Genomic DNA, 26,684 nt, shown 5'->3' with positions numbered 1-26,684 from the left:
GCTCCCTCTCTTTCACACTAATAAATAAATCTAAAAGGGGAGGAGGGAGCAAGCCAGATCACATTGACTCACAGTCACAATGAGGAAAAACAAGAGAAAATCGGTCAAGTGTTTTCAGAAGGAAGAAACCCATTAAGTGAAATCACATTGGTACTAATGAACCAGAGCAAGACAAGTTAGGAGGCAGGACAATCAGAGAAGATCTTACTATGCTTCAAATGAGAGATGAAGAAAAAGCTGAAAAAGTGCCAAGACAGCAAATTATGTGTATCTTACCACAGTAAAAAGCAAACAAATGAAGCATTTGCAATATTAAAGGATATGCATATAGATAACAGCTGTAAATATATAATAAGGAACACAAGATGGATATGTTAATACAGATAAAAACAAGTGGGTTTTTTTGTTGGTTTGTTTCATTTTATTTACTTCAGATGAGGTACAGTTTCACATGAGAAAGGAAAAGAGTGAAAGGAATCAAACTCTGACAAAATCTCCCCCAGACAATTCCTTGGGTTCACCTGCATGTTAGCTGTCAGACTCAGGCAAAAGCTAGTAAATCCAGAGTCCCCTTGGAATATACCTAAAATAGAGCTACCAGCTATTTTCAAAATGGAGACCCCCAAATCTTCATCTGCAATATTCTTGCCTTTAGTTTCATGATTAGTGAATAATTTGTTCTGCTTTATATCTTAACTCGTTTTCAGCCATCAGGTTCCAGATGCCACCATGATGCCAGCCTGACTTCCCTGGGCAGATGACCCCACCAATGTGTCCTGGAACCCCACCTTCCCAGAGCCCTGCCCCACTAGGGAAAGAGAGAGGCAGGCTGGGAGTATAGATCAACCTGTCAACACCCATGTTCAGTGGGGAAGCAATTAAAGAGGTCAGACCTTCCACCTTCTGTACCCCATAATGATCCTGGGTCCATACTCCCAGAGGGATAAGTAGGAAAGCTTTTGGGGGGGGGGTATGGGTTCTGGTGGTGGAAAGTGTGTGGAACTGTACCCCTCTTATCCTATGGTCTTGTCAATATCTCTATTTTATATATTTTTTTAAATGATGATGATGGTGCTGAGGCCAGGCTGTGGTGCACCTGGTTAAGTGCTCACATTACAGAATCAAGCCCCTGGTTCCCACCTGCAAGGGGAAAGCTTCATTCGTAGTGAAGCAGAATTGCAGGTGTCTGTCTTTTTCCTTCTCTCTCTCTCTCTTTTTAAAGATTTTATTTATGAGAAATACAGGGGGAGAGAGAAAGAACCAGACATCACTCTGGCACATGTGCTGCCAGGGATCGAACTCTGGACCTCATGCTTGAGAATCCAAAGCTTTATCACTGTGCCACCTCCTGGACCACTCTTTTTCCTTCTCTATTTCCCCCTTCCCTCTCTCTTTTTTTTTCTCTGTTTCTATCTATTAATAAATAAAAAAAATTTAAATGAGACTGCTTTAAATAACTTTCAGATTCTTATGAAAAATAAGTTTATAATGAAAGAAAGAAAGGAAGAAAGAAAGAAATAAAGAAGAAAGAAAGAAAGAAAGAAAGAAAGAAAGAAAGAAAGAAAGAAAGAAAGAAAGGAATCGAACTAACCACTTTAACCACTCTGATATATGCAGTACGAGGGATCACACCAGGAGACTCGGGCACCTAAGTCCTACTGCAGATAAGCAGGTCCAGCACTCTCCAGTTGAACTACTTCCCCAGCTACTAGATAGTACATCTTAAGTTGTATTATGTTTGCCTAATTGTACAAAATTAATCATATACAATTCCACAGCTTCTAGAGAACATTTAATTTTTCTTTCCATCTCAGGCAGAGAGAGACAGAGAGAAAAATAAATGGAAAGAGACAAAGGAGAGACACCACAACACTGCTCCGCTGCTTGTAAAGCTTCCCCTTTGGTGTCAGGGGCTCAAACCTACATAGTAAAATATGCACTCTACCAGGTGAGTTATCTCCAGCACCTCTGCCAATGTGGTGGTCAGGAGCTCAAGCCAAAGTACTTGCACAAGGTAAGTGTGTATTCTACCAGGAAAGTTATCTCCTGGTTTGTTCCCTCCCTTCCTTCCTCCCTCCCTCCCTTCCTTCCAGACTAAAGCACTGGTCAGCTCTGACTTTATGGTGGTATTGGGAATTGAATCTGGGATCATGGAGCCTCAGACATGAAAGTCTATTGCATAGCCATTATTCTAACTGCCCAGTGCACAGTGGGGAACTCTGTAAAGGTTAAGTTGCACTGAGAGCAGGTGTACTAAGAGTGGAGGAAATAGCATAATAGTTATGCAAAGAGACTTTCATGCCTGAATATCCAAAGCCCCTCAAATTCAAGCCCCCTGAAGCACCATAAGCCAGCGCTGACAAAGGAAAGAAAAGAACTACCTGTGGTCCAAGAGGTGGTGCAGTGGATAAAGCACTAGATTCTCAACCATGAGGTCCCAAGTTCAATCCCTGGCAGTACATATACCAGAGTGATATCTGGTTCTTTCTCTCTCTCCTCCTATCTTTCTCATGAATAATTAAATTCTTAAAAAAAGAAGAAGAAGAACTACCTTAGTGTTGTAAAGACAACAAGATTATTTTGCTAGTTTTGGAAGTATGTGCCAAACACCACAAATTACTCTGGACTGAATTTAAGAGGACTTTTTTTTTTTTTGACAGAGGACATGGATGGCCCACTTATACTAGGAGTTAAGCAAGAGATTAAATTTAATTAATTTAATTTAATAATGAAAAAACAAGCAAAACCCACGGTCACATATCCTATAAAGATATACCTTATTATCTTCAAAATAGGATATATTTTACACACACACACCGTTTCTTTTCCTTCTTTTTTCCCTTTTAAAAATTTTTACTTATTCATTTATTTTATTGCCACCAAGATTTTCACTGGGGTTTGGTGCCTGCACAATGAGTCCATCACTCCTGCTGGCCATTTTTCTTTTTCCTTTCCTCTTTTTTTTTAAGAGAAATTGAGAGGGGAGGGGAAGATAGAGAGGGAAGAGAGACACCTGCAGACCTGCTTCATGGCTCATGAAATCCACCCCCCTTCACATTGGGGGCTCAAACCCAAGTCCTTGTGCATCATAATGTGTGCATTCAACCATGTTTTTCACTGCCTGGCTCCAAAACCTTACTCCTTTAGCAAATTGTTAGATGACAAAAGAACAAACTGTAACAAATTAAAATAAATTATAGACATTTATTGAAGATACTGTGTAAACCTTATTTGAATCCTGATTCAAACAAACCATTTGTCAAGAAACACCTGTGAGAAAAAGCAAGGAATGTAAACACTGGCTAAATACTTGATATTAAGGAGCTAGTGTTAATTTCAAGTGTGATGAATTAATTTTCAAGTCTCTGCATTTTATATATTTTTATAATATATCTAAAATACGCTGTTTTAGATAATTATGTCCAAAATATAAATACGCATTTATATTTCAGAGATATAACAAAGTATCAAAGAAATGACATACCTGGAATTTGTTTTAGAAGAATTCAGGGGGCCAGATGTGATACACCTGGTGAAGTGCACATACTGTGTTTGCAAGGACCCCAGCTCAAGTCCCTGGTCCCCACCTGCAGGTGGAAAGCTTCACAAGAGGTGAAGTACAGCTGCAAGTGTCTCTTTGTCTTTCTCCCTATCTCTTCCTTCCCTCTCAATTTCTCTCTGTCTCTATGGAATAATAAATAAATAAATAATTTTTTAAAAATTTAAAAGAAGAGTTTAGTTGGGAGAAATGTGTGAGCTATAGAGATGAAGCAGCACACATCTATGCTTATGTTAACTACTGAAACCAGATAACAAGCACATAAGCTCAGTATACAATTCTAATCTGCATATACTTGAAATCTTATTTTTTTATTTAATTATATTTATTTATTTATTGGATAGAGACAGCCAGAAATCGAGAGGATAGGGGGTGATAGAGAGGGAGAGAGAGAGACACCTAGAACACTGCTTCACCACTTGCAAAAGCTTTCCTCCTGCAGGTGGGGACCAGGGGCTCGAATCTGGTTCCTTACGCATTGTAACCAATGTGTTCAATCAGGTGCACCACCACCTGGTCTCTACTTGAAATTTTCTAATAGTTTAAAAACTTACTGTAACCGTGAAAATTTTTGCTAAAGATAATTTACTTTCTACTTTTTTTTTTTTTTTTTTTTTTTACCAGAGCATTGCTGAGCTCTGGCTTATGGTGGTGCGGGGAACTGAACCTGGGACTTTGGAGCCTCAGGCATGAGAGTCTCTTTGCATATAACCATTATGCTATCTACCCTCCGCCTGCTAAAGATTATTTACCATAAACATATTGGTGTGTCAGCAAAGTGGGATGGTTCCTTCTATTGATACCTTAGAATCCTCTGCTGGCTGGATATAGACAGAACCCTCTGTCTAAATATGTGAGTTTCTACAGGTGCAGCACTTGAAGAAGGGCACAAAGATGTCTAATGGGTGATCTCTGGCCTAGAAGGACTCAGCGGGAATAACTTTTGGCTACTGCATAAGATGACTAGTATTTATTGAGCACCTGTGTACAGAGCACTGTGGTGAAAATAGATAAGCCAGGAAGAGGTTCTTTGTCTTTCAGAAATCAATTCAACCATTCATCAGAATTTTCAAAATTTAATCAAATTGTTGGTGACTATATTACAGATTCAAAGATGAGTATAGACAGTCCCTATTCTCCACAATGGGCTAAAAAGCTATTTCTCCAATTACAAAAAGACAAAATTCAGTGAATGTCCTCTTAGCCTTACTATAACAAATTTACTTCAGTTCACGTACCCTTTGTGTAAACAGATTATTGCCAATTCTAACTGATACAAGTTTAATACAGAGGGAGTAGGGCAGTAGCGCAGCAGGTTAAGCGCAGGTGGCACAAAGCGCAAGGACCGGCTTAAAGATCCTGGTTCGAGCCCCAGCTCCCCACCTGCAGGAGAGTCATTTCATTAGCAGTGCAGCAGGTCTGCAGGTATCTATCTTTCTCTCCCCCTTTCTGTCTTCCCCTTCTCTCTCCATGTCTCTCTCCTATCCAACAACAATGACAATAATAATAACTACAACAATAAAACAACAAGGGCAACAAAAGGGAATAAATAAATAAATAATTTTTTTAAGTTTTAAAAAATAAATAAATAAATTTAATACAGAATGTAGAACCACAGGAAACATTCATCTACAACTAAAATTAGGAATCAGTCATGTAATCTAGGATTTAAAGATAAGATAGTTGCCCTCTCCTGGTAAATTTTAATACTGCAGCCTGGTTTGACAAATAACTGAACTCAAAACTACAAAAACATTGGGTTGTCAGAAAAGTCATGACAGGGTAGGGGTAGATAGCATAACGGTTATGCAAAGAGACTCTCATGCCTGAGGATCCAAAGTCCCAGGTTCAGTCCCCTGCACCACCATAAGACAGAGTAAGCAGTGCTCTGGTAAAAAAAAAAAAAAAAAAGTCATGACATTTTTCTATGTAAAAATGCATCATAATTTTCTAACAATCCATATGCTGCAAATAATTCAGCAGAGGAATTCTAAGGCATGGAAGAGTTTCTAGCAGAAAACGGAAACAACAAAGAAAAAACAAAAAGGGAGAAGAGAAAGGAAAAAAAGTATTCAAATAAATCAATAAAATACTATTATTTGAAGTGAATAGAATGTTAGATATTATGATGCATCTCATACTCTAGACTCTCAGTGCCAAGACTTTCAAAATATAACTTTGAGCAACTTTGTGTGTCTCTGTGTGTATGAGATGCCTCTTCTTCCTTCTCTAGAAAATTCAGATAATAGGGTAGAAGATAGATAGCATATTGGTATGCAAAGAGACTCTCAAGCCTGAAGCTCCAAAGTCCCATATTCAATTCTCCACACCACCATAAACCAGAGCTGAGCAGTGCTCACAGACATGATAAGACTAGACCTCTAAAAGATCCCTCTCTCCACCGTCACTGGTCATCTCCATCAGGAACAACAACAACCCCTTTGTGGGTCCCTATAGGTCCTTGCCCTCAATGTAGATCAGCAATGGTAAGGAATGTTCCATTCTCCAAAGGGAGGTTGAACAACATACTCTATCTACTACCTGAGGAAGATGGGATCTGAGGGCTTCAGGCAGTAGCGACAGCAGGTTAAGCGCACTTGGCGCAAAACGCAAGGACTGGCATAATGATCCCAGTTGAGCCCCCAGCTCCCCACCTGCAGGGGAGTCGCTTCCCAGGTGATGAAGCAGATCTGCAGGTATCTTTCTCTCCCCCTCTCTGTCTTCCCCTCCTCTCTCCATTTCTCTCTGTCCTACCTAAGGATATCAATAACAACAATAATAACAACAACAATATAAAAGAGGGGGCAACAAAAAGGAAAATAAATAAATAAATAAATGATGAGTTCTGAAATTAGTGCAGCCTGGAATGTTCCTATCTGTAACAACAGAATGTGAGTGAGCTCAGACCTGCAGGGATGCAGAGGTCACACAGGCATCTGTGCTGAATGGGCCCCAGATCAAACCGGTGGGGTTTACAGTTAACAATATTTATGCACTTTCCCCATATTTGGGAGCTCTTCCCTAATCCAGCTTTCTAGTCCTTTTTCCAACTATGACACCATCTCCCCAGACAATAACCTGGGTCCACCTGCATATTAGCTGTCAGACTCAGGCAAAAACTAGTAAAGTCATGGGCCCTCTGGAATAACCTAAAACAGACCTACTAGCTTTTTCCAAAACAGACCTTAAATCTTCACCTGCAATGCCTTTAGGTTCATGATTAGTCAACAAGTTGTTCTGCATTATATCTTATTTTTTTTTCAGTCATTAGGTTCCAGATGCTACCATGACACCAACCTGACTTCCTTGGGCAGAGGACCCCACCATGTGTCTGGGAGCCCTGCCTCCCCAGATCCCTACAACACTAGGGAAAGAGAGACACAGGCTAGGAGTATGGATCAACCTGTCAACACCCATGTTCAGTGGGGAAGCAATTACAGAGACCAGACCTTCTACACAATGACCCTGGGTCCATACTCCCAGAGGGATAAAGAATAGGGAAGCTATCAAGGGAGGGGATTGGATATGGAGCTATGGGGGTGGGTACTGTATGGAAATGTACCCCTTTTATCGTATAGTCTTGTCAATATTTCCATTTTATAAATTTTTTAAAAGAGCAAAATTTAAAAAAGGAAAATGCAGATAATATTAGCCTATAGAGTTGTCAGAATCAAATAAGGTGGCATAGGTAAAGAGCAGCACATAAAAAGTACTTAATCTGGGAGTCAGGCGATAGTGCAGTTGGTTAAGCGCACGTGGCGCAAAGCACAAGAGCCGGCTTAAAGATCCCAGTTCGAGCCCCCTGGCTCCCCACCTGCAGGGGAGTCACTTCACAGGCGGTGAAGCAGGTCTGCAGGTGTCTATCTTTCTCTCCCCCTGTCTTCCCCTCCTCTCTCCATTTCTCTCTGTCCTATCTAACAACGACAACATCAATAACAATTAAAAAACAACAATGGCAACAAAAGGGAAAATAAATAAATAAATATTAAAAGTAATTAAGCAATAGTGTCCTTTAATACTAAGATGTCAGCCCAAACATCCCTGCTCCCCAATGCCAACATAAATCAAGTCCTTGTGCTAAATGTTCTGAGTTGCGTCTTTTTCCTCATGACACCTGGTAATCTATAATTACATAATTATTCATGTGATTCTAATGAATATGGTTTTCTTCACTCAATTATAAGCTACTTGAGGGTAGTAACCATATCTAGTTTTCCTCATCCTGTGTTCCAGGATTAAGTGCAGTATCTGACACTCAATGAATCTGGTCAATAAAATGATAAATTTCCTGTTCTCAAATAATAGAATTTCGCACTGGTATAAACTGAATGAAGCCTTTTCCCTGCAAAGACATGTTTAAGTCTTAAACCTTAGTACTTCAGGGCATAACCATATTTGGAAATAGCCATTGCAAGGTTGGGGAAATAATAATGGTTATGCAAAAAGACTCATGTCTCAGGCTCCAAAATCCCAGGTTCAGTCCTAAACCAGAGTTGAGCAGTACTGTGTTATAAAAAAATAAATGTCATTACAGATAAGATTACATTCTGAAGTACTGAGGTCTAAGACTTAAACACGTTTTGTGGGGAAGGGGCTTCATTCATTAAGACTGGGAATTTTATCATAATATTGAACAAATTCACTGGGTATCAGGCACTGCACTATATCCTGGGAACACAGGATGAACAAAACCAGATGTGGTTTCTAAGTAACTTACAATTAGCCATTTAATTAGCTAAATTAAGATGAGGCACCTACATATTATAAGTCAATGCTACTTTGAAATAGCAGAAAAAAAAAAAATCACCCATGGCACTATCCCCTCATGCTTCCTTATACATGTTCACAAACCTCTCCCAAATTTAGAAAACTGTCAATGTGATTTATGAACATTGTCTTGGAAGCCTGAAAAAGATAAGCTAAATTCTGTAGCCCAAGAGGTAGAAGAGTGACTATAGCACTGAACTAAAAAGCATGAGGTCCAGGGCTGGGTGGTGGCACACCTGGTCGAGCGCACATGTTACAGTGCGTAAGGACCCAGGTTCAAGCCCCGAGTCCCCACCTGCAGGGGGAAAGCTTTGTGAGAGGTGAAGCAGGTCTGAAGGTGTCTCCCTTTCTATCTTCCCTTACCCTCTTGGTTTCTGGCTATCTCTGTCCAACAAATAAAGATAATAAAAAAATAAATAAATACATAAAATAAAACATGAGATCCCAGAATTTAATCCCTGGTATCACATATGCCAGAGTGATGCTTTCGCTTTCTCTCACTCTATCAGTAATAAATAAACCTCTAAAGAAAAGCTAAACATCCGGAGAGGGTAAATAGCATAATGGTTACGCAAACAGACTGTCATGACTGAGGCTTCGAAGTCCCAGGTTCAATCCCCTGCACCACCGTAAATAAGAGCTGATTAATGCTCTGGTTAATAATAAAAAAAAAAAAAAAAAGCTAAACTTTACTTCAACTGGAAATGTGACAGAATCAAGACTCATGAGTATTTCCCCCAAATCATATGAAGGACAGTTAACGATACATGCTAAAATTACTTAGTATTGGTAGGTAAACTATCTTTAAATGTCTATTCCCATCTCGAGAGGACCAGAAAGAGACACAGGTATGTGGAAAATGAAGAATCTCTGGAATTTAACTAGATGTGGCTTCTGATTAAAAGAGTAGTGGAAATACAATTAAGAAACAAAGCAAGAAAAGGTTTCTTATACAGGAAGGAGACCTCACCAAGGTAAATCCTGGAATATATAAGTGAACTAGGATGTGGCTAAACTGAAATGGGACAGTAATATATAAAGATGAGCTGGTCCAAGGATCACTCTGTGATGCTAGATTAAAGGGACAGCCAGTTTCTCCAATCTGTCCTCCCAGCCCACAAACTACAATCCAGAGGTGAACTGTAACTATAAAAGATTTGCACAATGCTGACACAGGCCCTGCCTCAGATAACCATAGATGTTCCCATGCTAAGTACACAGTGGAAAGTGGGGGAAAAGTGTGCTAGGTAAAGTTCATGGAGAAAAAGCTGCAGTACATGAAGAAGTGGGAAGTGTCCTAGAAATACCAGGAGTCAGCATCAACTGGAAAAATGAATTTGGGGCACATAACTTATTTTATACTTTACAACAACTGAATCAACAGTGTCAATTAGGAAGTAATGAATAAAAAAATATGGTAGTATCTTGTTCACAAGCCTAGAAGATGAACAGTTTCAAAGAAATCTGTTTCTAGGGTCAGGAAGGATAGAGTAATAGTTACACAAAAGATATTCTTGCCTGAAGTCCCAGGTTCAATCTGCTATACCATCATAAACCAGGGCTGAAGAGTACTCTGGTAAAATAAATAAATACATAAATAAAATATAAACAAAAACCACTGAGAAGCATTTGAGAAAAACACTGAGCCAAATCAAAGAAATCTGTTTCTATGTTTAAAAAAATCTGGTAGTCTGGGAGATGGCACAGTGGATAAGGTATTGGACTCTCAAGCATGAGGTCCTGAGTTCAATCTCTAGCAGCACATGTACCATAGTGATGTCTGGTTCTTTCTCTCTCCTCCTCCTATATTTCTCATTAACAAATAAATAAAATCTTTAAAAAAACATCTGTAGAGGACTGGTTGAATCAAACATGTTCCCCCACACACAAAGACATGGGTTAACACCCCAGGTCCCCACCTGCAGAAGAGGAAGCTTCAGGAGTAGGGAAGCAGTACTTCAGTGCTCCCTATCTCCCCTCCCTTCTCAATTTCTCTCTGTCTTATCAAATAAATTAGCTGATTAGTTTTAAAAAACAGTCTATAGTGAATGGCCATTTTAAATGCACTAAAAAAGAAAAAAAAAAAAAAAAAACCTAAAAAACAGCAGCTCCAAGAAGAGGTGTAGTGAGGTGTAGAGAGTTGGAACTCTCTATTATGGTATCCTGCATTCAGTCTCTGGCAGTGCACAGGTCAGAGTGATATTCTAGTTTTCTAGTTCTCCTTCTCCTTCTCTCTGTTTCTAATAAGTAAATAAACAGATCTTTAGAAATGGGTGAGGGGTAGATAACATAATGGTTATGCAAAAGAGCTTCTTGTGCTTGAGGCTCCGAAGTCCCAGGTTCAATCCCCGCACCACCATAAGCAAAAACTAAGCAGTGCTCTGGTAAGAAAGAAAGAAAGAAAGAAAGAAAGAAAGAAAGAAAGAAAGAAAGAAAGAAAGAAAGAAAGAGGAAGAAAGGAAAGAAGGAAGGAAGAAAGGAAGTCGGGTGGTAGCACAGCAGGTTAAGTGCATGTGGCGCAAAAGGACCGGCCTAAGGATCCTGGTTCCAGTCCCAGGCTCCCCACCTGCAGTGGAGTCGCTTCACAGGCGGTGAAGCAGGTCTGCAGGTTTCTATCTTTCTCTCTCCCTCTTTGTCTTCCCCTCCTCTCTCCATTTCTCTGTCCTATCCAACAACGAATGACATCAACACCAACAATAATAACCACAACAAGGCTACAATAACAAGGGCAACAAAAGGGGGGGATGGACTCCAGGAGCAATGGATTCATGGTGCAGGCACTGAGCCCCAGAAATAACCCTGGAGGCAAAAAAAGAAAGAAAGAAAGAAGCATTCTCTTCTCTTCCTTAGACCCTGACAACCATAATCTACTTTTATTTTTGTCTCTAGATAAATTTATTAGATAATAAGTTGACATTTAACTAGAGCAGTTCTTTTTAATTTAAATTATTACCATTATTATTATTATTTACCAGAGTGCTGCTAAGGAATGAACGTGGGACCTCTGGTGCCTCAAGCATGAAAGGCTTTTTGAATAACCATTACGCTATCTCCTCAACCCTATCTACTGACAATAGTTTTCTAAGGTCATTACTTTTATGGCTCATGAGACAAACTAATCACTATTTTAGTAAATCTTGTGAGTCACTTTAGGTAATTCTGTGACCTGTCCAGAGGTCAAATATCCCACCTTCGTATGAATTCTGATTAAGCCAAGATTCTCAATTAGTGCTGCAGAAAGGACCACTCTGTGCCCACAAGAGGGAAAATGAATAAGGGGCTACAAAGTTGTGTCTTCATTACATTGTGAATTGTCATCAAGTGATAGGCTGTTTATCAATTATAGGGTGCTTATTCTTCAGTCTATTTTCAAACTCTGCTTGTGCTGCCCATCAAGGGTTAAAATGCTGAATTTAGGCACAAAAGTAGTTTCAGTTCTTAGATAGGATGTAGTATTTCCTATTTGGGCCCCACACCTTTCCCTTTTGGTTTCCTACTCTTTGGAGTGTAGCAAACTGGGCAAAAATAACTGTTCTTCCAAGATTTTATTCAGGAAGTTGCCAGATACTCAGGATCGGGGGAAATAACAGGGCGGTTACCTAGCTAAGCAGCACTGTTATTCTTTAGGAAATGATGACAGCAGATGGCTTGAGTCAAAGCATTAAATGTCACTAAGAGTCAGAGAAGATGTAAGTTGGGAAACAACAGCCTTAGTTTCAGCTGTAGAAACCAGAACTTTCCTTTTTCCTACATTAAAGACCACATCACCCATCCAGCAAACTGGAAACAACTTCTTCATTTTCCACTCCCCTCTACCCACGCCCCCTACTCCCAACCCAGGGGTTGCTCCCCAGGTTCCTGGATGAAAGCCTGCAGGGTCACAGGAGCCAGAGCACCAAGCCGAGGCGGTTTAGAGGGCAAGTGGAGGGGGCCCGGGCAGGCACAGTAGAGAGGCGCAAATCTTGGTGTTTGGGTGTAGGGTGGGGCTGCGGGAAGGAGTGAGGAAAAGATTTGAACTGGAGAGAACTAACGCGAACAGAAGCAAATTCCCAGGCAAGTTTGCGATGGTGAGCCCCCCCCCCCAAGTTGGCAACGAAGGCTCACCCCGAGCTCTAGAAGCCAAGAGTCACCCTAGCTCTTGAGAGAATGACTTTGGAAGCCTTCGGTCGCTTCGGCGGGAGCCGGGGTGGGGGGTGGGGGGTGGGGGGGTGGGGGGGGAGGGGATCTAATGATGGTCACGTCTGCGACCCGCATGCAACTCCAGCATCTGGCAGAGGCGCTCCAGCTCCCCCGGCCCCTGCTGTTTATGTGGGGGGGGGCGACATTTATCGTGAACGACCCCCCATGCCCGAGGCTCTAGGAGAGGGCTGCGTGCAGGGATCGGGCAGCCCCCGCTAGCGCGGCGGCCGTGGGTCCCCGGGTGGAGAGATACACCCACGAGGGGGTGGGGGCGCCTCGCCCGACTGTGCAGCGGGCCAGGGGCCGAGGACACGTTCGGGAGGTGGCAGCGCTCCCTCTCTCTCTCCCTCAAGTGAAGCAACTCTGAAAACTTCCCAGGGTCACCTCCCCGAGCCCCACACGGACTCCGCGCTGACCTTTGATGGTCTCCTGGTAGCCCTTGGTGAAGAACTGCATGGCCGTGGCCGCCCTCCACGGCGTCTTGAGCAGCCCCTGCCGCTGGGGGTCCTCGCCCAGAGAAAGCAGGATGGACGAATAGGCGGCTGCCAGGTTGGGGAGGTTCAGTTTATGGACCTCCTGGCCGCGGGGTTTCTCCACCTCCCAGCCGCCAGCCTGCTGCGGGCTCTTGGTCTCCGGCCTCGGCTGCTTCTCGGCGGCCCGGCTGGGCGCCTCTCCCTCCAGGACCCCATTGCTGCACCTGGCGCTCCGCGGCTTCGCCCGCACCGACACTGGGCCCTTCTCCATGGACCACTGCTGCCTCTCAGGAGCGACCCTGGAGACGTTTCAGGAGCTGCAACTAAACTTGGCCGGCAGCCGCGGGTTACAAGCTATGGCCGGAGTCACCTAAGGAAGGTAAGCGACCAAGCCCACAACCCTCTGTCACTGGCAGCTGTAGAAGAGCGCCTCAGCGTCTCGTATTTGTAACCCTGCAGCAAGGCCGGCGTCGCGGGACCTTCCCATTGGCCGGGGTCTCTTTACGTCACGACCTTAGTCCCGCCCCCTGGTTCTGCCCTCTGCGAAACGCGCAGAGTGGGCGGCGCCCGGGTCCGCCAGGCTTCTAGTGAATGGCAGCCCAACTTAGGGAGGTGTCGCCCACCCACTTCCAAGTTCCTGCAGAGCCTGGCCCAAGGGCAGGCTGGAGCTGTTAAAACTGTTGCAGGATTCACTGAGTCCGAAAAGAGGCAAGTATCTGGGACTGGAGTCTGGGCGCCAGGTTAGTCCTGTCTCTAAGAGCAAAGCTCTGGTGTCCTAGCACTGTGAGAAGTGAGCAAACAGGTGGCCTCGCTGAGGAAGAGGCTAGGCTAAGGAAGCCAGGTCTTTTAGTCTTGTCATTTGTTGCTTCAAAATATGCCCAACGCATTTGCCACCTACTAGAACCTTCTGGCCACTAACAAGGTGGGTTAGTTCTATGTGAGACTTTATAGGAGGATGGTAGTTGTAATGGTCAGAACTTGGACCCAGGGAAAATTTATTTGCAAGTTAAATAAAAGTTAAAACTTTCATTTAGGGGGTCGGGCGGTGGCACAGCAGGTTAAGCGCACGTGGTGCAAAGCACAAGGACCCGGCTCCGCACCTGCAGGGGAGTCGCTTCACAGGCAGTGAAGCAGGTCTGGAGGTGTCTTTCTCTCCCTTTTTCTGTCTTCCCCTCCTCTCTCCATTTCTCTCTGTCCTATGCAACAACGAACGACATCAATAATAACAATAACAACCACAACAAGGGCAACAAAAAGGGAAAAAATGGCCTCCAGGAGCAATGGATTCATGGTGCAGGCACTGAGCCCCAGCAATAACCCTGGAGGCAGTAAATAAATAAATAAATAAATAAATAAATAAATAAAACTTTCATTTAAATTCCAGTTGTGTCCTTGTGAAAATTTGGTGGTCAGTCCTATTAGAGTGACGTTTGTACTCAGCTCCATTCCCCAGATATTGGTACAAATTGCGAAATATTGTTGATCAGCTGGACTTTTAACTGATGACATCTATTTTGGCTGTCTTCTTTAGCACTAGAAAGCATTTCTTCACTTGATGGAGTATTTCATAATGCTAAAGGTGAGGTTTAAGAATAAATGGAATTGGGGGGTTGGGCGGTAGCGCAGCACGTTAAGCGCAGGTGGCACAAAGTGATGGGCCCGTATAAGAATCCCGGTTTGAACCCCTGGCTCCCCACCTGCAGGGGAGTCGCTTCACAAGCGGTGAAGCAGATCTGTGTCTATCTTTCTCTCTCCCTCTGTCTTCCCCTCCTCTCTCCATTTCTCTCTGTCCTATCCAACAACAATGACATCAATAACAACAATAATAACCATAACAATTTTTTTTTAAAAAAAGAATAAATAGAATTGTGGTCCGGGAGGTGGCACAGTGGATAAATCATTGGATTCTCAACCATAAGGTCCGGAGTTCGATCCCCAGCAGCACATGTACCAGAGTGATGTCTGGTTCTCTCCTACTATCTTTCTCATGAATAAATAAATAAATAAATAAATTTAAGAAAAAGAATAAATAGAATTAATACTGTGTGATAACAGTTTCTGGTGATTCTCTGACATATCATCACTTACTAATAGGCATAGACTTAGGCAAAACAGAGAGAAGCTCCCTGGAATGATTCTATAGTAACAAAATAACCCAGTAATTACAATTAGTATTTCTGGCTTATCTGCTCCAAACACAGACCTTTTAAAACTACTCATCAGAGAGAGTCAGGTGGTAGCGCAGTGGGTTAAGCGCACATGGCGCAAAGCGCAAGGACCAGCATGAGGATTCTGGTTGGAGCCCCTGACTCCCCACCTGTAGGGGAGTCACTTCACAGGCGGTGAAGCAGGTCTGCAGGTGTCTGTCTTTCTCTCCCCCTCTGTCTTCCCCTCCTCTCTCCATTTCTCTCTGTCCTATCCAACTATGATGACATCAATAACTACAACAACAATGAAAAAGCAACAATGGCAACAAAAGGGAAAATAAATAAATATTAAAAAAAAAAAGCTACTCACCAGAAAAGTGTGTGAAGGGCTGGAGAGACAGCATAATGATTATGCAAAAGACTTTCATGCCTGTGCCTCTGAGATCCCAGGTTCAACCCGTAGCACCACTATAAGAACCAGAACTGAGCAGTGCTCTGGTACGCTGGGCTGGGCTAGCTTCATGGGCGGTAGAGAGATGACCAGGGACTCATAGCTGAGCTGGGAAGCAGTATCTCATTTTAACCATTTGCCGGGCCAGGCTAGCTTCACGGGCGGTAGAGAGACGATCAGGGACTCATGGCTGAGCTAGGAAGCAGTATCTTGTTTATTAATCAGATACATCACCTTTTATGCATCTCTTCACTGGAAGTGGCAAGGGAAAGGAAATTACTAGGAGAGGAGGTGGAGCAGATAAAGAGTGTGAACAGAACATAGAAAGCTTCCATCTAACCAGTGGGGATTAAACCAATACCCTGCAGGTAGGGCGGGACCCAGGTAAAACAGTGATTATGTAAATAGACCACATCGTAAGTAATACAAGTGAACCTAATGTGATGATCAAAACAGAAGGTCTTATAAACAGAATTTAGAAACATACCAGTATTTCCCCCTTTCTTTTTAACTAATGGCCATAGTATCAGGAGTGTGGGGTGAACAGAAACCTATATCATACAGGCATTTTCAAAAGAACTGCCAGAAGACATGGAGGAACAAGTAAGAGAGCAGCAAGAACCAGTGTGATGCCAAGGGGAGGCCTGAGGGGGGCGTTTCCTGCCTCAAAGAGCAAGGCCTATCAGGTGAAAGGGTGTTTTTTGCCTCTGGGGGGATCTCTTACCTCAAAGGGCATTTCCTGCCTCTGTGGGCATCTCTTGCCTCTCAGTTTTTTTCTGCCTCTGTGGGCAGGACCTAGTAAGGGGGGATTTCCTGTCTCTGGGGACAGGGCCTGCAGGTGAGGGGGCATGGCCTATAGAGTCCCCAAGGCTGCTGGCTGCAAAGTTCATGGACTGCTGTGGTCAGTCTTTGAGAAACCCAGCAGCGTAAAGGGAAGCTGCTGTAAAGTTGTGTAAAGTGTCCAAGAGGTGTACCAGTAAGTCCAATAGAAGTGTCAGTCCAAGCCCCCACACCTATGGACATCTAATCTTTGGGGAAAACAGAGTCTCTTCAACAAATGGTGTTGGAAACAATGGGTTGAAACATGCAGAAGAATGAAATGGAACCACTGTATTTCACCAAATACAAAAGTAAATTCCAAGTGGATCAAGGATTTGGATGTTAGACCACAAACTATCAGATACTTAGAAGAAAATATTGGCAGAACTCTTTTCCAAATAAATTTTAAAGACATCTTCAATGAAACGAGTCCAATTACAAAGAAGAAGTATAAACCTATGGGGCTACATCAAATTAAAAAGCTTCTTCACAGCAAAAGAAACCACTGCCCAAACCAAGAGACCCCTCACAGAATGGGAGAAGATCTTTACATGCCATACATCAGATAAGAGTTTAATAACCAACATATATAAAGAGCTTGCCAAACTCAACAACAAGACAACAAATAACCCCATCCAAAAATGGGGGGAAGGACATGGACAGAATATTCACCACAGAAGAGATCCAAAAGGCCGAGAAACACATGAAAAAATGCTCCAAGTCTCTGATTGTCAGAGAAATGCAAATCAAGACAACAATGAGATACCACTTCACTCCTGTGAGAATGTCATACATCAGAAAAGGTAACAGCAGCAAATGCTGGAGAGGGTGTGGTGTCAAAGGAACCCTCCTGCACTGCTGGTGGGAATGTCAATTGGTCCAACCTCTGTGGAGAACAGTCTGGAGAACTCTCAGAAGGCTAAATGGACCTACCCTATGACCCTGCAATTCCCCTCCTGGGGATATATCCTAAGGAACCCAACATATCCAACCAATTTAAAAATGAGACTAGGGTCTGCATGGTGGCACTGGTTATGTGCACGTTATAATGTGCAAGGACCCAGGTTCAAGCCCCCAGGACCCACCTACAGAAGGAAAACTTCAGTGGTGAAGCAGCATTGCAGGTGTCTCTCTATCTCTTTATCATCCTCTTCCTCTCAATTTCTGGCTGTCTCTATCCAATAAATAAATAAAGATAATAAAAATGTTTTTAAATTTTTAATAAAGAATGATAGTAGTCAAAACCAAAAATTGGGGAGAGATGGACACAATATTGATTGTAAAAATGAGTCAATATCCCAGAGACAGAAAAGGGGAAAAAAAAGGGAAGACATTCAGAAGCAGTAATAGGCATAGGTGTAACTTAAAAAAGGAAGAGAAGGCAGGACCACAGGAAAAAATGGGGGAGGTAGGGATTTGGGCAGTAGGCAGCAGGTTAAGCGCACCTGGCACAAAGCGCAAGGACCTGTGTGAGGATCCCAGTTTGAGCCCCTCGCTCCCCACCTGCAGGGGAGTTGTTTCACAAGTGGTGAAGTAGGTAAGCAGGTGTCTATCTTTCTCTCCCCCTCTCTGTCTTCCCCTCCTCTCTCCATTTCTCTCTGTTCTATCTAACAACAACGACATCAATAACAACAACAATAATAACTACAACTACAATAATAACAAGGGCAACAAAAAAAAATAAATATATATATATATAAAGATTTTTTAAAATGGGGAAAATAGGGCAAGGGTATATAGCATAATGGTTATGCAAAGAGAATCTCATGCCTGAGGCTCCAAAGTCCCAGGTTTAATCCCCTGCACCACCATAACCCAGAGCTGAGCAGTACTCCTGTGTTTCTCTGTCTCTGCATCTCTCAAAAATAAAATAAATATAAAATATTAAATGGGAAAATAGATAAATAAATAGACAGATAGTTATAGAAATAATAGTCAACCCATATCTGTGCCCTTGAGAGAACGACTACAGTTTCCAATGGAAGGAATAAAGACACAGAACTCTGGTGGTAGAAATGGTGTAAAATTGTACCCGTTATCTTATAATTTTGCAAACCAATATTAAGTTACTAATAAAAAAGATAAACTGACAGACTAAAATCTCTATTAATAAATGTAAAAGCAAACTCCAAAAACTAAGTCAATAATATTACTTAAACTGAAACATAGTAAAAAAAAAAATGACTCAAACCTGTGAGTACGTGTATGTGTACGCTTGTGTTTTGTGACACCAAGGCTTCACACATGTACAGTTCAACCACTCCCAACTAAGTTCAACTAACTTGTCCATTCCAAATATATAAAAAGTGAGAGGGAAGCAGACTGAGTGGGAGAAAGACCACAGCGTTGCTCCACTATCCGTGGAGAGCTAGAACATGGGATCTCAAGCATGCTAAGTAGTATATCCTAGGTCCTCTTGTAGTTTTTATAATTCCTTATCTCTTCCTCCACCCCCCACTTCCAATTTAGAGGGACTATAATGGTGGTGAAATCACAAATACTTACTATGATGATAAACTTGGGTTAAGGGATGCTGGGTAACTCACAAAGCATTTATTTCTGGGTGTTTTTCTTTTTTAAATCAGGAATTATTTTTATTTTTTCTGTATTAAAACTATGTGGTGGAGCCAGAGTCCTCTGCTGGGAGATGCTGGTGTGGGTCGTCAGAAAGTGGTCATGAACTTTAAGTGGGGAGACTTAATGAACATGGTTTCTTTCCAGAGGTCTGGAGTGAAATGGCTGTAGGATTTGTAGATAGTGTCAGAAATGGTCTCCCAGAGTGGCAGTGCAGCCCCTGGCTGAGATGCATCAGTCATCATCAGCAAGTTCTGGGCACAGGGCCCACACAGTACCAGTGCCCTGGGTCTCGTGAGGTGCACCAGCATGAAGCCAGAGCGTCCAGTCACCCTACAAGTCACTGCGTGAGACTTGCTTGTTCCCCCAGTACCCGCTGCACGGGGGACAATGGAGTCCTTGGCTAGTACAATGGTCCCTTGTTGTGAGGGAGTGACGCTCACCTCCCTGGACCACTTAACACCCAGGTGAACATGCTCATTGTAATCCCCTATGGCCACAAACCTGGTCCGCTGCCTAGTGCAGCCTGCTTCTGTACAGGCATGATCTTCAGAACTTCATCCTTGAGTGACAGCCCTATGAAAAATACAGTATTTTCAGATTATTTGATGGACAAGATAAAAAGGTAAATCTCCTGCAAGGATTTGTACTTTATGTCCTTGACCAAGTAGCCCAGGTTGGTGAGCAAGATTCACTCCTAGTCCTCAGAGCACTGAAGCTCTGTCTCAACCCTAGCCCAGCAATCCAGTGTCAGAGCCTTCGTGGAATGCATGGTAATTAGCCACTCCCAGGCCCCTGTGTCCTCTCACAGCACCAGTATCATCCATTATCTGGTATATGGGAGAAGAGGCTAGGTGTCTGTGAGATGAACATTTAAGCTGGGGAACTGAGTTAAAGAAGATTGCTCTTGGGGGCAGGGGTAGATAGTACAATGGTTCTGCAAAAAGATTGTTATGCCTGAGACTCTGAAGTCCCAGGTTCAGTCCCTTGCACCACCATAAACTAGAGCTGAGCAGTGTTCTGGTAAAGAAAGAAGAAAAAGAGGGGGAGGAGGAGGAGGAGGAAGAAGAAGAAGAAAATTGCTCTCTCCAGTGTGACTGGAAATCATCCAATCTATTGAGGATCTGAACAAAACAAAAACTTAGAGAGGGGCCCACCTAGTTGAGTGTACCTGTTAGCATGCTCACATCTGCAGGTCTGTAGTTATCTATCTTTCTCTCTCTATTTCCCCTTCCCCTCTCAATTACTTCTCTCTGTCCTATCCAAAAAAAATAGAAAGGAAAAAAGTGGAGGGACACCCAGGATGATGGATTAATAGTGCAGGCACTTCTTCTACTTCTTCTTCTTCTTCTTCTACTTCTTCTTCTTCCTCTTCTTCTTCTTCTTCTTCTTCTTCTTCTTCTTCTTCTTCTTCTTCTTCTTCTTCTTCTTCTTCTTCTTCTTCTTCTTCTTCTTCTTCTTCTTCTTCTAGCGTTTGCCCTTCTTCCGCAGCCAGTCAACACCATCAGGTTGAGCCTGATGTAAAGTTTCGAGACCTCCCTTAAATCTGGAGAGGTGGCAGTCGTTGACTATGTGGGTCATAGTCTGTCTGTAGCCGCAGGGGCAGTTCGGGTCGTCTCTGGCTCCCCAGCGATGGAACATAGCAGCGCACCGGCCATGGCCTGTTCGATGGCGATTGAGGAGGGCCCAATCATAACGTGCTAGGTCAAAGCCGGGTTGACGCTTACAGGGGTCTGTGATGAGGTGTTTGTTCTTTACCTCAGCTGACTGCCAACTCTGTTTCCAAGAGTCTGGAACAGAGAAGTTCAGTGTAGGCATAGGAAACCAGATTGGGTGATGAGACATCAAGCGTTGGACAGGGTGGGCGAAGATATCCGTGTATATTGGCAGGTCCGATCGAGCGTAGACGTGGGAAATGAACTTAGATGATGCCACATCCCGACGAATATCTGGCGGGGCGATGTTGCTAAGAACTGGCAGCCATGGAACCGGGGTGGAACGGATGGTTCCAGAAATTATCCTCATGGAGGAATATAATTTGGAATCAACCAAGTGGACATGGGGGGAGCCCCATCAGCAACCCTGGGAAAAAAAAAAAAAAGGAGAAAAGGGCGGGCTCTATGTGTGTATGTGCGCTTAGTCATCCACTCTCTCCTACCCCCTAGCCTCAGGCATTGGGCACCTGTGTACATTGTAAGCTGTCAGTGCTCCTCGCTCTTGGGTTTTCCAACTCATTTGGGATTTATAACACCAACTGGTGTTCTTAGGCCTTTACATTAAAAAATTATTTTTATTTAAAAATATTTATTCATTTTTAATGAGTGAGAGATACAGAGAGGAAAACCAGAGCACTCATCAACTCTAACTTATGATTGTGCTGGGACTTCAACCTGAGACCTTGGAACCTCAGGCATGAAAGTCTTTTGCATAACCATTATGCTATCTCTCCAGCCCATGCCTTTACATTTAGTCTAAATTAAAGCCACTGACATTCCAGGGCCTCCACATAGCAGACAATGAATTTTTAGGGGTCTTCAGCCTCCATAGCTTCACGAACCAATCCCTATTACATATGTCCTTCTGTATATCATTTTATGTGGCTTGTTCATTCTGTTTCTTTGGAAAAACCCCAACTAATACAGATTTTTCAAAACATATTCTTTTAAATTGACTCTAGAGCCTTTTGCCTCTATAAAATTAAAGTAAAACAAATGTACTTCTACCAAACATAGCATTTCTGGTAGGACACCATTTGGCAAAAAGCCAGTTTTTAGTGAATTACTGAAAATTAATGGCAGAATGCCATTCACTGTATGGTATTCAATAAACTGTATCTAGTCCACATTTTACATATAGGGTTGGCTCAATTATAAATCCCACTAAAGTCCCAAGTATGGAATAAATCATGTGAAACCCAACTGAAGACTGGATCCTGAGGCTCAGAGTAAATGCCACCTGTAGGGTATTCTGTTTTATTTTGCCACCAGGGCTATTACTGGGGCTTAGTGCCTGCATGATGATAGTTCCACTGCTCCTGGTGGATTTTTTTTTAATGATTTTTTTAACGTGGCCAGAGGAAATAGTTAAATTAGTCAGAGAGAGAGAAATTTCAGTTCCTATTTCCTGACTGGCTATTATAAAAATCAGATGACCATAACAAATGACACTCAAGGCTTTAACAACTGGGAGAAAGTCTGAGCTTGTCAGATAAAGAAAAGGACTACAGGGAGTTGGCAGTAGCGCAGCGGATTAAGCGCACATGACGCAAAGCACAAGGACGAAAGAAAAGATCCTGGTTTGAGCCCCTGGCTCTCCACCTGCAGGGGAGTCGCTTCACAAGTGGTGAAGCAGGTCTGCAGGTGTCTATCTTTCTCTCCCCTTCTCTCTCTGTCTTCCCCTCCTCTCTCCATTTCTCTCTGTCCTATCCAACAACAATGACATCAATAATAACAACAATAAAACAACAAGGGCAACAAAAGGGAATATAGATTTTAAAAAAAACTGGAATAAAAAAAAGAAAGAAAAGAACTACAAAAGCTGGATAAGGGCAAGAGATTGGCTCACTTAATAATGGCCTTTTGGGGAGTTGGGTGGTAGCACACATGGCTCGAAGCACAAGGACCAGCATAAAGATCCCGGTTCGAGTCCTCAGCTCCCCACCTGCAGGAAAGTTGCTTCACAGGTGGACTCAGATTCAATCCCTAGAGATCCATCATAAACCAGAGCTGAGCAATGCTGGGGGGTGGGGTTGTCCTTCAGTGTCAAAGTCACTGTCACCATCAGCAAATGATCTTTTATGTAAATTTCTGTAGTCCCCAAATAACTGAATCAGGCTGTTTTATCTTTCACCTCAGCATGGAAACGTAAAGATAACATTGAATTTATTTGACTAAAAGCAGGCTCCACAGTATTGGGATAGAATTTCCCCCAAGGGTTTGTTGTCTACATTTGAGATAATCTACATAGATAGTTTAGCACAGTACTAGACACAGCAATTAAGCAAAAACTTTTAGTCATTCTTAGTAGTAAATATGTTTGTAGTGGGAAAAAAAGTCTTTTTATTCTAGAAAGAGCCCTTGGAAATTACTATTTTAGTGCTGGTTTATTTAAGGGAGTCTAAGTATAGTTCATAGAAACTGGAAATGCTATCTCTTATCATTAACTAAAAAAATTGAAATTAAATATTTTAAAATGTGCAAATAAGGATATAATTTGCTTTGGGTTTTTCAGTAAGATATTATATTGAGTAAGGTAAACATGTAAATGCTGTGAGCTTGCCTTATTTGAATGTACTTTTTGTTTTTATATTTTATTATTTTATCTTAATGAAAGGGCTACAGAAAGATATAGAGAAAGACCAAAGAGCACTGTTCAGCTCTGTTCTGTGGTGTTGCTGATGATCGAACCTGTAATCTCTGTGCTTCAGACATGGTTATTTCACAGTGCCTAGTTGAGTATTCAACATATGGTCATATACTAGGAAATTTTGGCAAAATGCATTATCTGAAATATTCTGTGCTTCTACCATCAAGGGCAAAGTGCATTCAAGGGGCTGAGGAGACAGCATAATGGTTATGCAAAAGACTTTCATGCCATAGGTTCTGAGGTTCCAGGTTCAATTTCCTGAAAGACCACAAACTAGAGCTGACAAGTTAGTATCTCCCTCTCCCTCCCTCACCTTCCTTCTCTCTCTCTCTCTCCCTCTCTTCCTCCCTTTCTTTCTCATTTCTCTCATTAAATAAATTATTTTTCAAAAAAGATTACTTATTCAAGCTACACATTCCCACTGTCCACAGCATTTCTTTTATCAATTAGTATGGTAGTTATTTCTGGAGGATGCCTAGTTTTCTGGGAGTAGAGGATTTGTTTTCTAGTCAGCAGATGCTTTCAAGTGGTAATTTAACTGTCAGTGAAAAACAAATAAAAGGTGTTGCAAATTCTGTAAGATCTTAGCAATTCATAGAAGCTCTGTTGTTATTGAAAATTATCTCCCTCTCAGTTGCCTGAGGAACTGCATTTTAATGTCACACATCAAGCATTTCTTTCCTGAGTGTAATTGTAGTTTTTCTGATGCCACGGTTAAAGCTGTTCAAATGTTTGGCTTCTGGCAGATATTTCTGAAATCATTCATGACAGTGATAGATCCAAAGCAATTTTAATATACTTTAAAATCTCACTAGTGTGTTCAATAACTAGAGAAAGAATCCTATACAAAGTGAAAATATCTTTGTTACCAGAAGAGGTATGGAGGGAGATATACATGAGTTTGTGATGATCTGATGTTTTCATAACTGTGACTGGTGGTTTTTTTGTTTGTTTTGTTTTTGCAGGATGGCATCCCAGAGGCCAGTCATGATTTCTCATCAGGGGGTTGCCATATGGTGAGATGCAGCCGTGTGCCAGAAGAACCTCTGGTTTCCCACAGTCACTGGTGCTTTCCTGTCTACACAGTATTCGTTTTTTTAAATATTTATTTATTTATTCCCTTTTGTTGCCTTTGTTGTTTTATTGTTATAGTTATTTTTGTTGTTGATATTGATATCATCGTTGTTGGATAGGACAGAGAGAAATGGAGAGAGAAGGGGGAGATAGAGAGGAGGAGAGATAGACACCTGCAGACCTGCTTAATCGCCTGTGAAGCGACTCCCCTGCAGGGGGGGAGCCAGGGGCTAGAACCGGGATCCTTACTTTGGTCCTTGCGCTTTGTACGTGTGCGCTTAACCCGCTGCGCTACTGCCCAATTCCCACACAGTGTTCTTTTTTAAAAATAAATTTCATTTATTTATGTGTTTGTTTGTTTATTTGATAGAGACAGAAAAATCGAGAGGGAAAGGTGAGCTAGGGAGAGAGAGAGTCCCCTGTAGCACCTGAAGTTTCTCCCCTGAGGGTGGGGCCTGGGGGCTTGAGCCCTGGTCCTTTCGAATAGTAACAAGTGGGTGCACCCCATCTGGGTGCATCACCATCCAGTCTTTTACCCGGTATTCCTTCCCACTTTCTAGTTTTTTGTTGTTGTTGTCATTGCAACTTCACTGCTCCAGGTTAACTTTCTCAGGTAGAAAGACAGAGACAGAGAGAAAGCACCAAAGCTTCCTTCAGTACTGTGACAGCCAGACTTGAACCTGGATCTTGTACACAACAAAGCACACTATCCAGGTGAGCTATCTTGTCATATCCCCAATCCACCACCCCCTTTACCCTCCCCTTTAAAAAAAAACTAAAACTAAAAGCTGTAAAATTTAGTTCAGAAGGGCGATGTGCCTAGTCTTGGCTGAAAACACATTTCTCAAGATTTTTAGAGTGACAATGGTCTTATGATAGTTCTACCTAGTTACTAGGTGATGGCACTTCCAGAAAATATCTTTATAAGGGCACACTTCAGGGAATGTCCTTTAAGTAGGTGCTCAGGTTGCCACCTACATGAGGGAAACTTCACAAGCAGTGGTGCAGGTGTTTCCCTCCTTCCTATTTCTCTGAGACTCTCAACCTCTCTCAAAAAAATGGCTGCTGGGAACAGTGGAATTATGCAGGCACTGAGTCCGAACAATCACCCTGCTAGCAAAAACTAAAACTAAAAAAAAAGAAGAATAGGGAGAATAGTGTTATGGTGCATCTGGTTAAGTGCACATATTACCAGGCCGAGGGCCAGGTTGGTTCAAGCCTGATTCCCAACTGCAGGGGGGACACTTCATGAGTGGTGAAGCAGTACTGGAGGTGTCTCTCTGTCTCGCTCTTCTCCACTCCCTTTTCCTCTGTTTCTCTTTGTCCTGTTGAAATAAATAAATAAATAAATTTTAAAAAATAATAAGGGGGTCAAGCAGTGGCTCACAGAGTTAAACGGACATAGTAGGAAGCGCAGGGACCCGCTCCAGGATCCGCAGAAGGATCCCATTTGCAGCTCCCAGCTACCCATCTGCAGGGGGGACGCTTCACAAGTAGTAAAGCAGGTCTGCAGGTGTCTTTCTCTCCCCTTCTCTATCTTTCCCTCCCCTCTCAATTTCTTGTACTATACAATATAACGGGGGAAGATGGCCACCAGAACAGTGGATTCATAATGCCAGCACCTAGCCCCCGATAAACCTGATAGCAAAAATTAAATAAATAATAATAAATAAATAAGTAAATAAATAGAATGGAACAAGTGTTTGGCACTATTCACGACAGCCAAAATACAGATGACTGGGATAGATATTTAATGTAATATTACTCTTCGGTTTAAAAGGACGGTATTGGGAGTCTGGCGGTAGCGCAGGGGGTTAAGCGCAGGTGGCGCAGAGCACAAGGACCAGCATAAGGATACCCGTCAAGCCCCTGGGTCCCCACCTGCAGGCTAGTTGCTTCAAAAGCAGTGAAGCAGGTCTGCAGGTGTTTATCTTTCTCTCCCCATCTCTGTCTTCCCCTCCTCTCTCCATTTCTCTCTGTCCTATCTAACAACAATGACATCAATAACAACAATAATAACTACAACAATAAAACAACAAGGGCAACAAAAAGGAATAAATAAATTTTTTTAAAAAGTTTAAGGGCGGAGGGTAGGTAGCATAATGGTTATGCAAACAGACTCTCATGCTTGAGGCTCCAAAGTCCCAGGTTCAATCCCCGCACCACCATAAGCCAGAGTTGAACAGAGCTCTGGTTAAAAAATGAAAAAAAAGATTAAAAAAAAAATTTAAAAAAACAATAAAGTTTAATAAATAAAAAAAGTGGTATTGTATTGT

General features: G+C 42.4%; 1 protein-coding gene and 1 pseudogene across 2 annotated transcripts in view; both read right to left on the bottom strand.

Annotated features, from left to right (window-relative positions):
* Positions 1–13,422, bottom strand: part of GCH1 (GTP cyclohydrolase 1) — a 52,893-nt gene extending 39,471 nt beyond the window's left edge. For both annotated transcript variants that reach the window (XM_007527374.3, XM_060174941.1), the window contains exon 1: positions 12,922–13,422. In XM_007527374.3, the coding sequence (XP_007527436.1) occupies positions 12,922–13,249 (328 nt within the window). In that variant the 5' untranslated portion in view covers positions 13,250–13,422. The remainder of the gene's footprint in view (positions 1–12,921) is intronic.
* Positions 13,423–18,896: 5,474 nt separating this feature from the next.
* Positions 18,897–19,741, bottom strand: LOC132533379 (small ribosomal subunit protein uS5-like; annotated as a pseudogene).
* Positions 19,742–26,684: the final 6,943 nt, after the last annotated feature.

Source organism: Erinaceus europaeus, chromosome 16 (assembly GCF_950295315.1).
Source record: "Erinaceus europaeus chromosome 16, mEriEur2.1, whole genome shotgun sequence".
Lineage (NCBI taxonomy): Eukaryota > Metazoa > Chordata > Mammalia > Eulipotyphla > Erinaceidae > Erinaceus > Erinaceus europaeus.
Note: the sequence above shows the minus strand (reverse complement) of the source record. Positions and strands in the feature narration are given on the sequence as shown.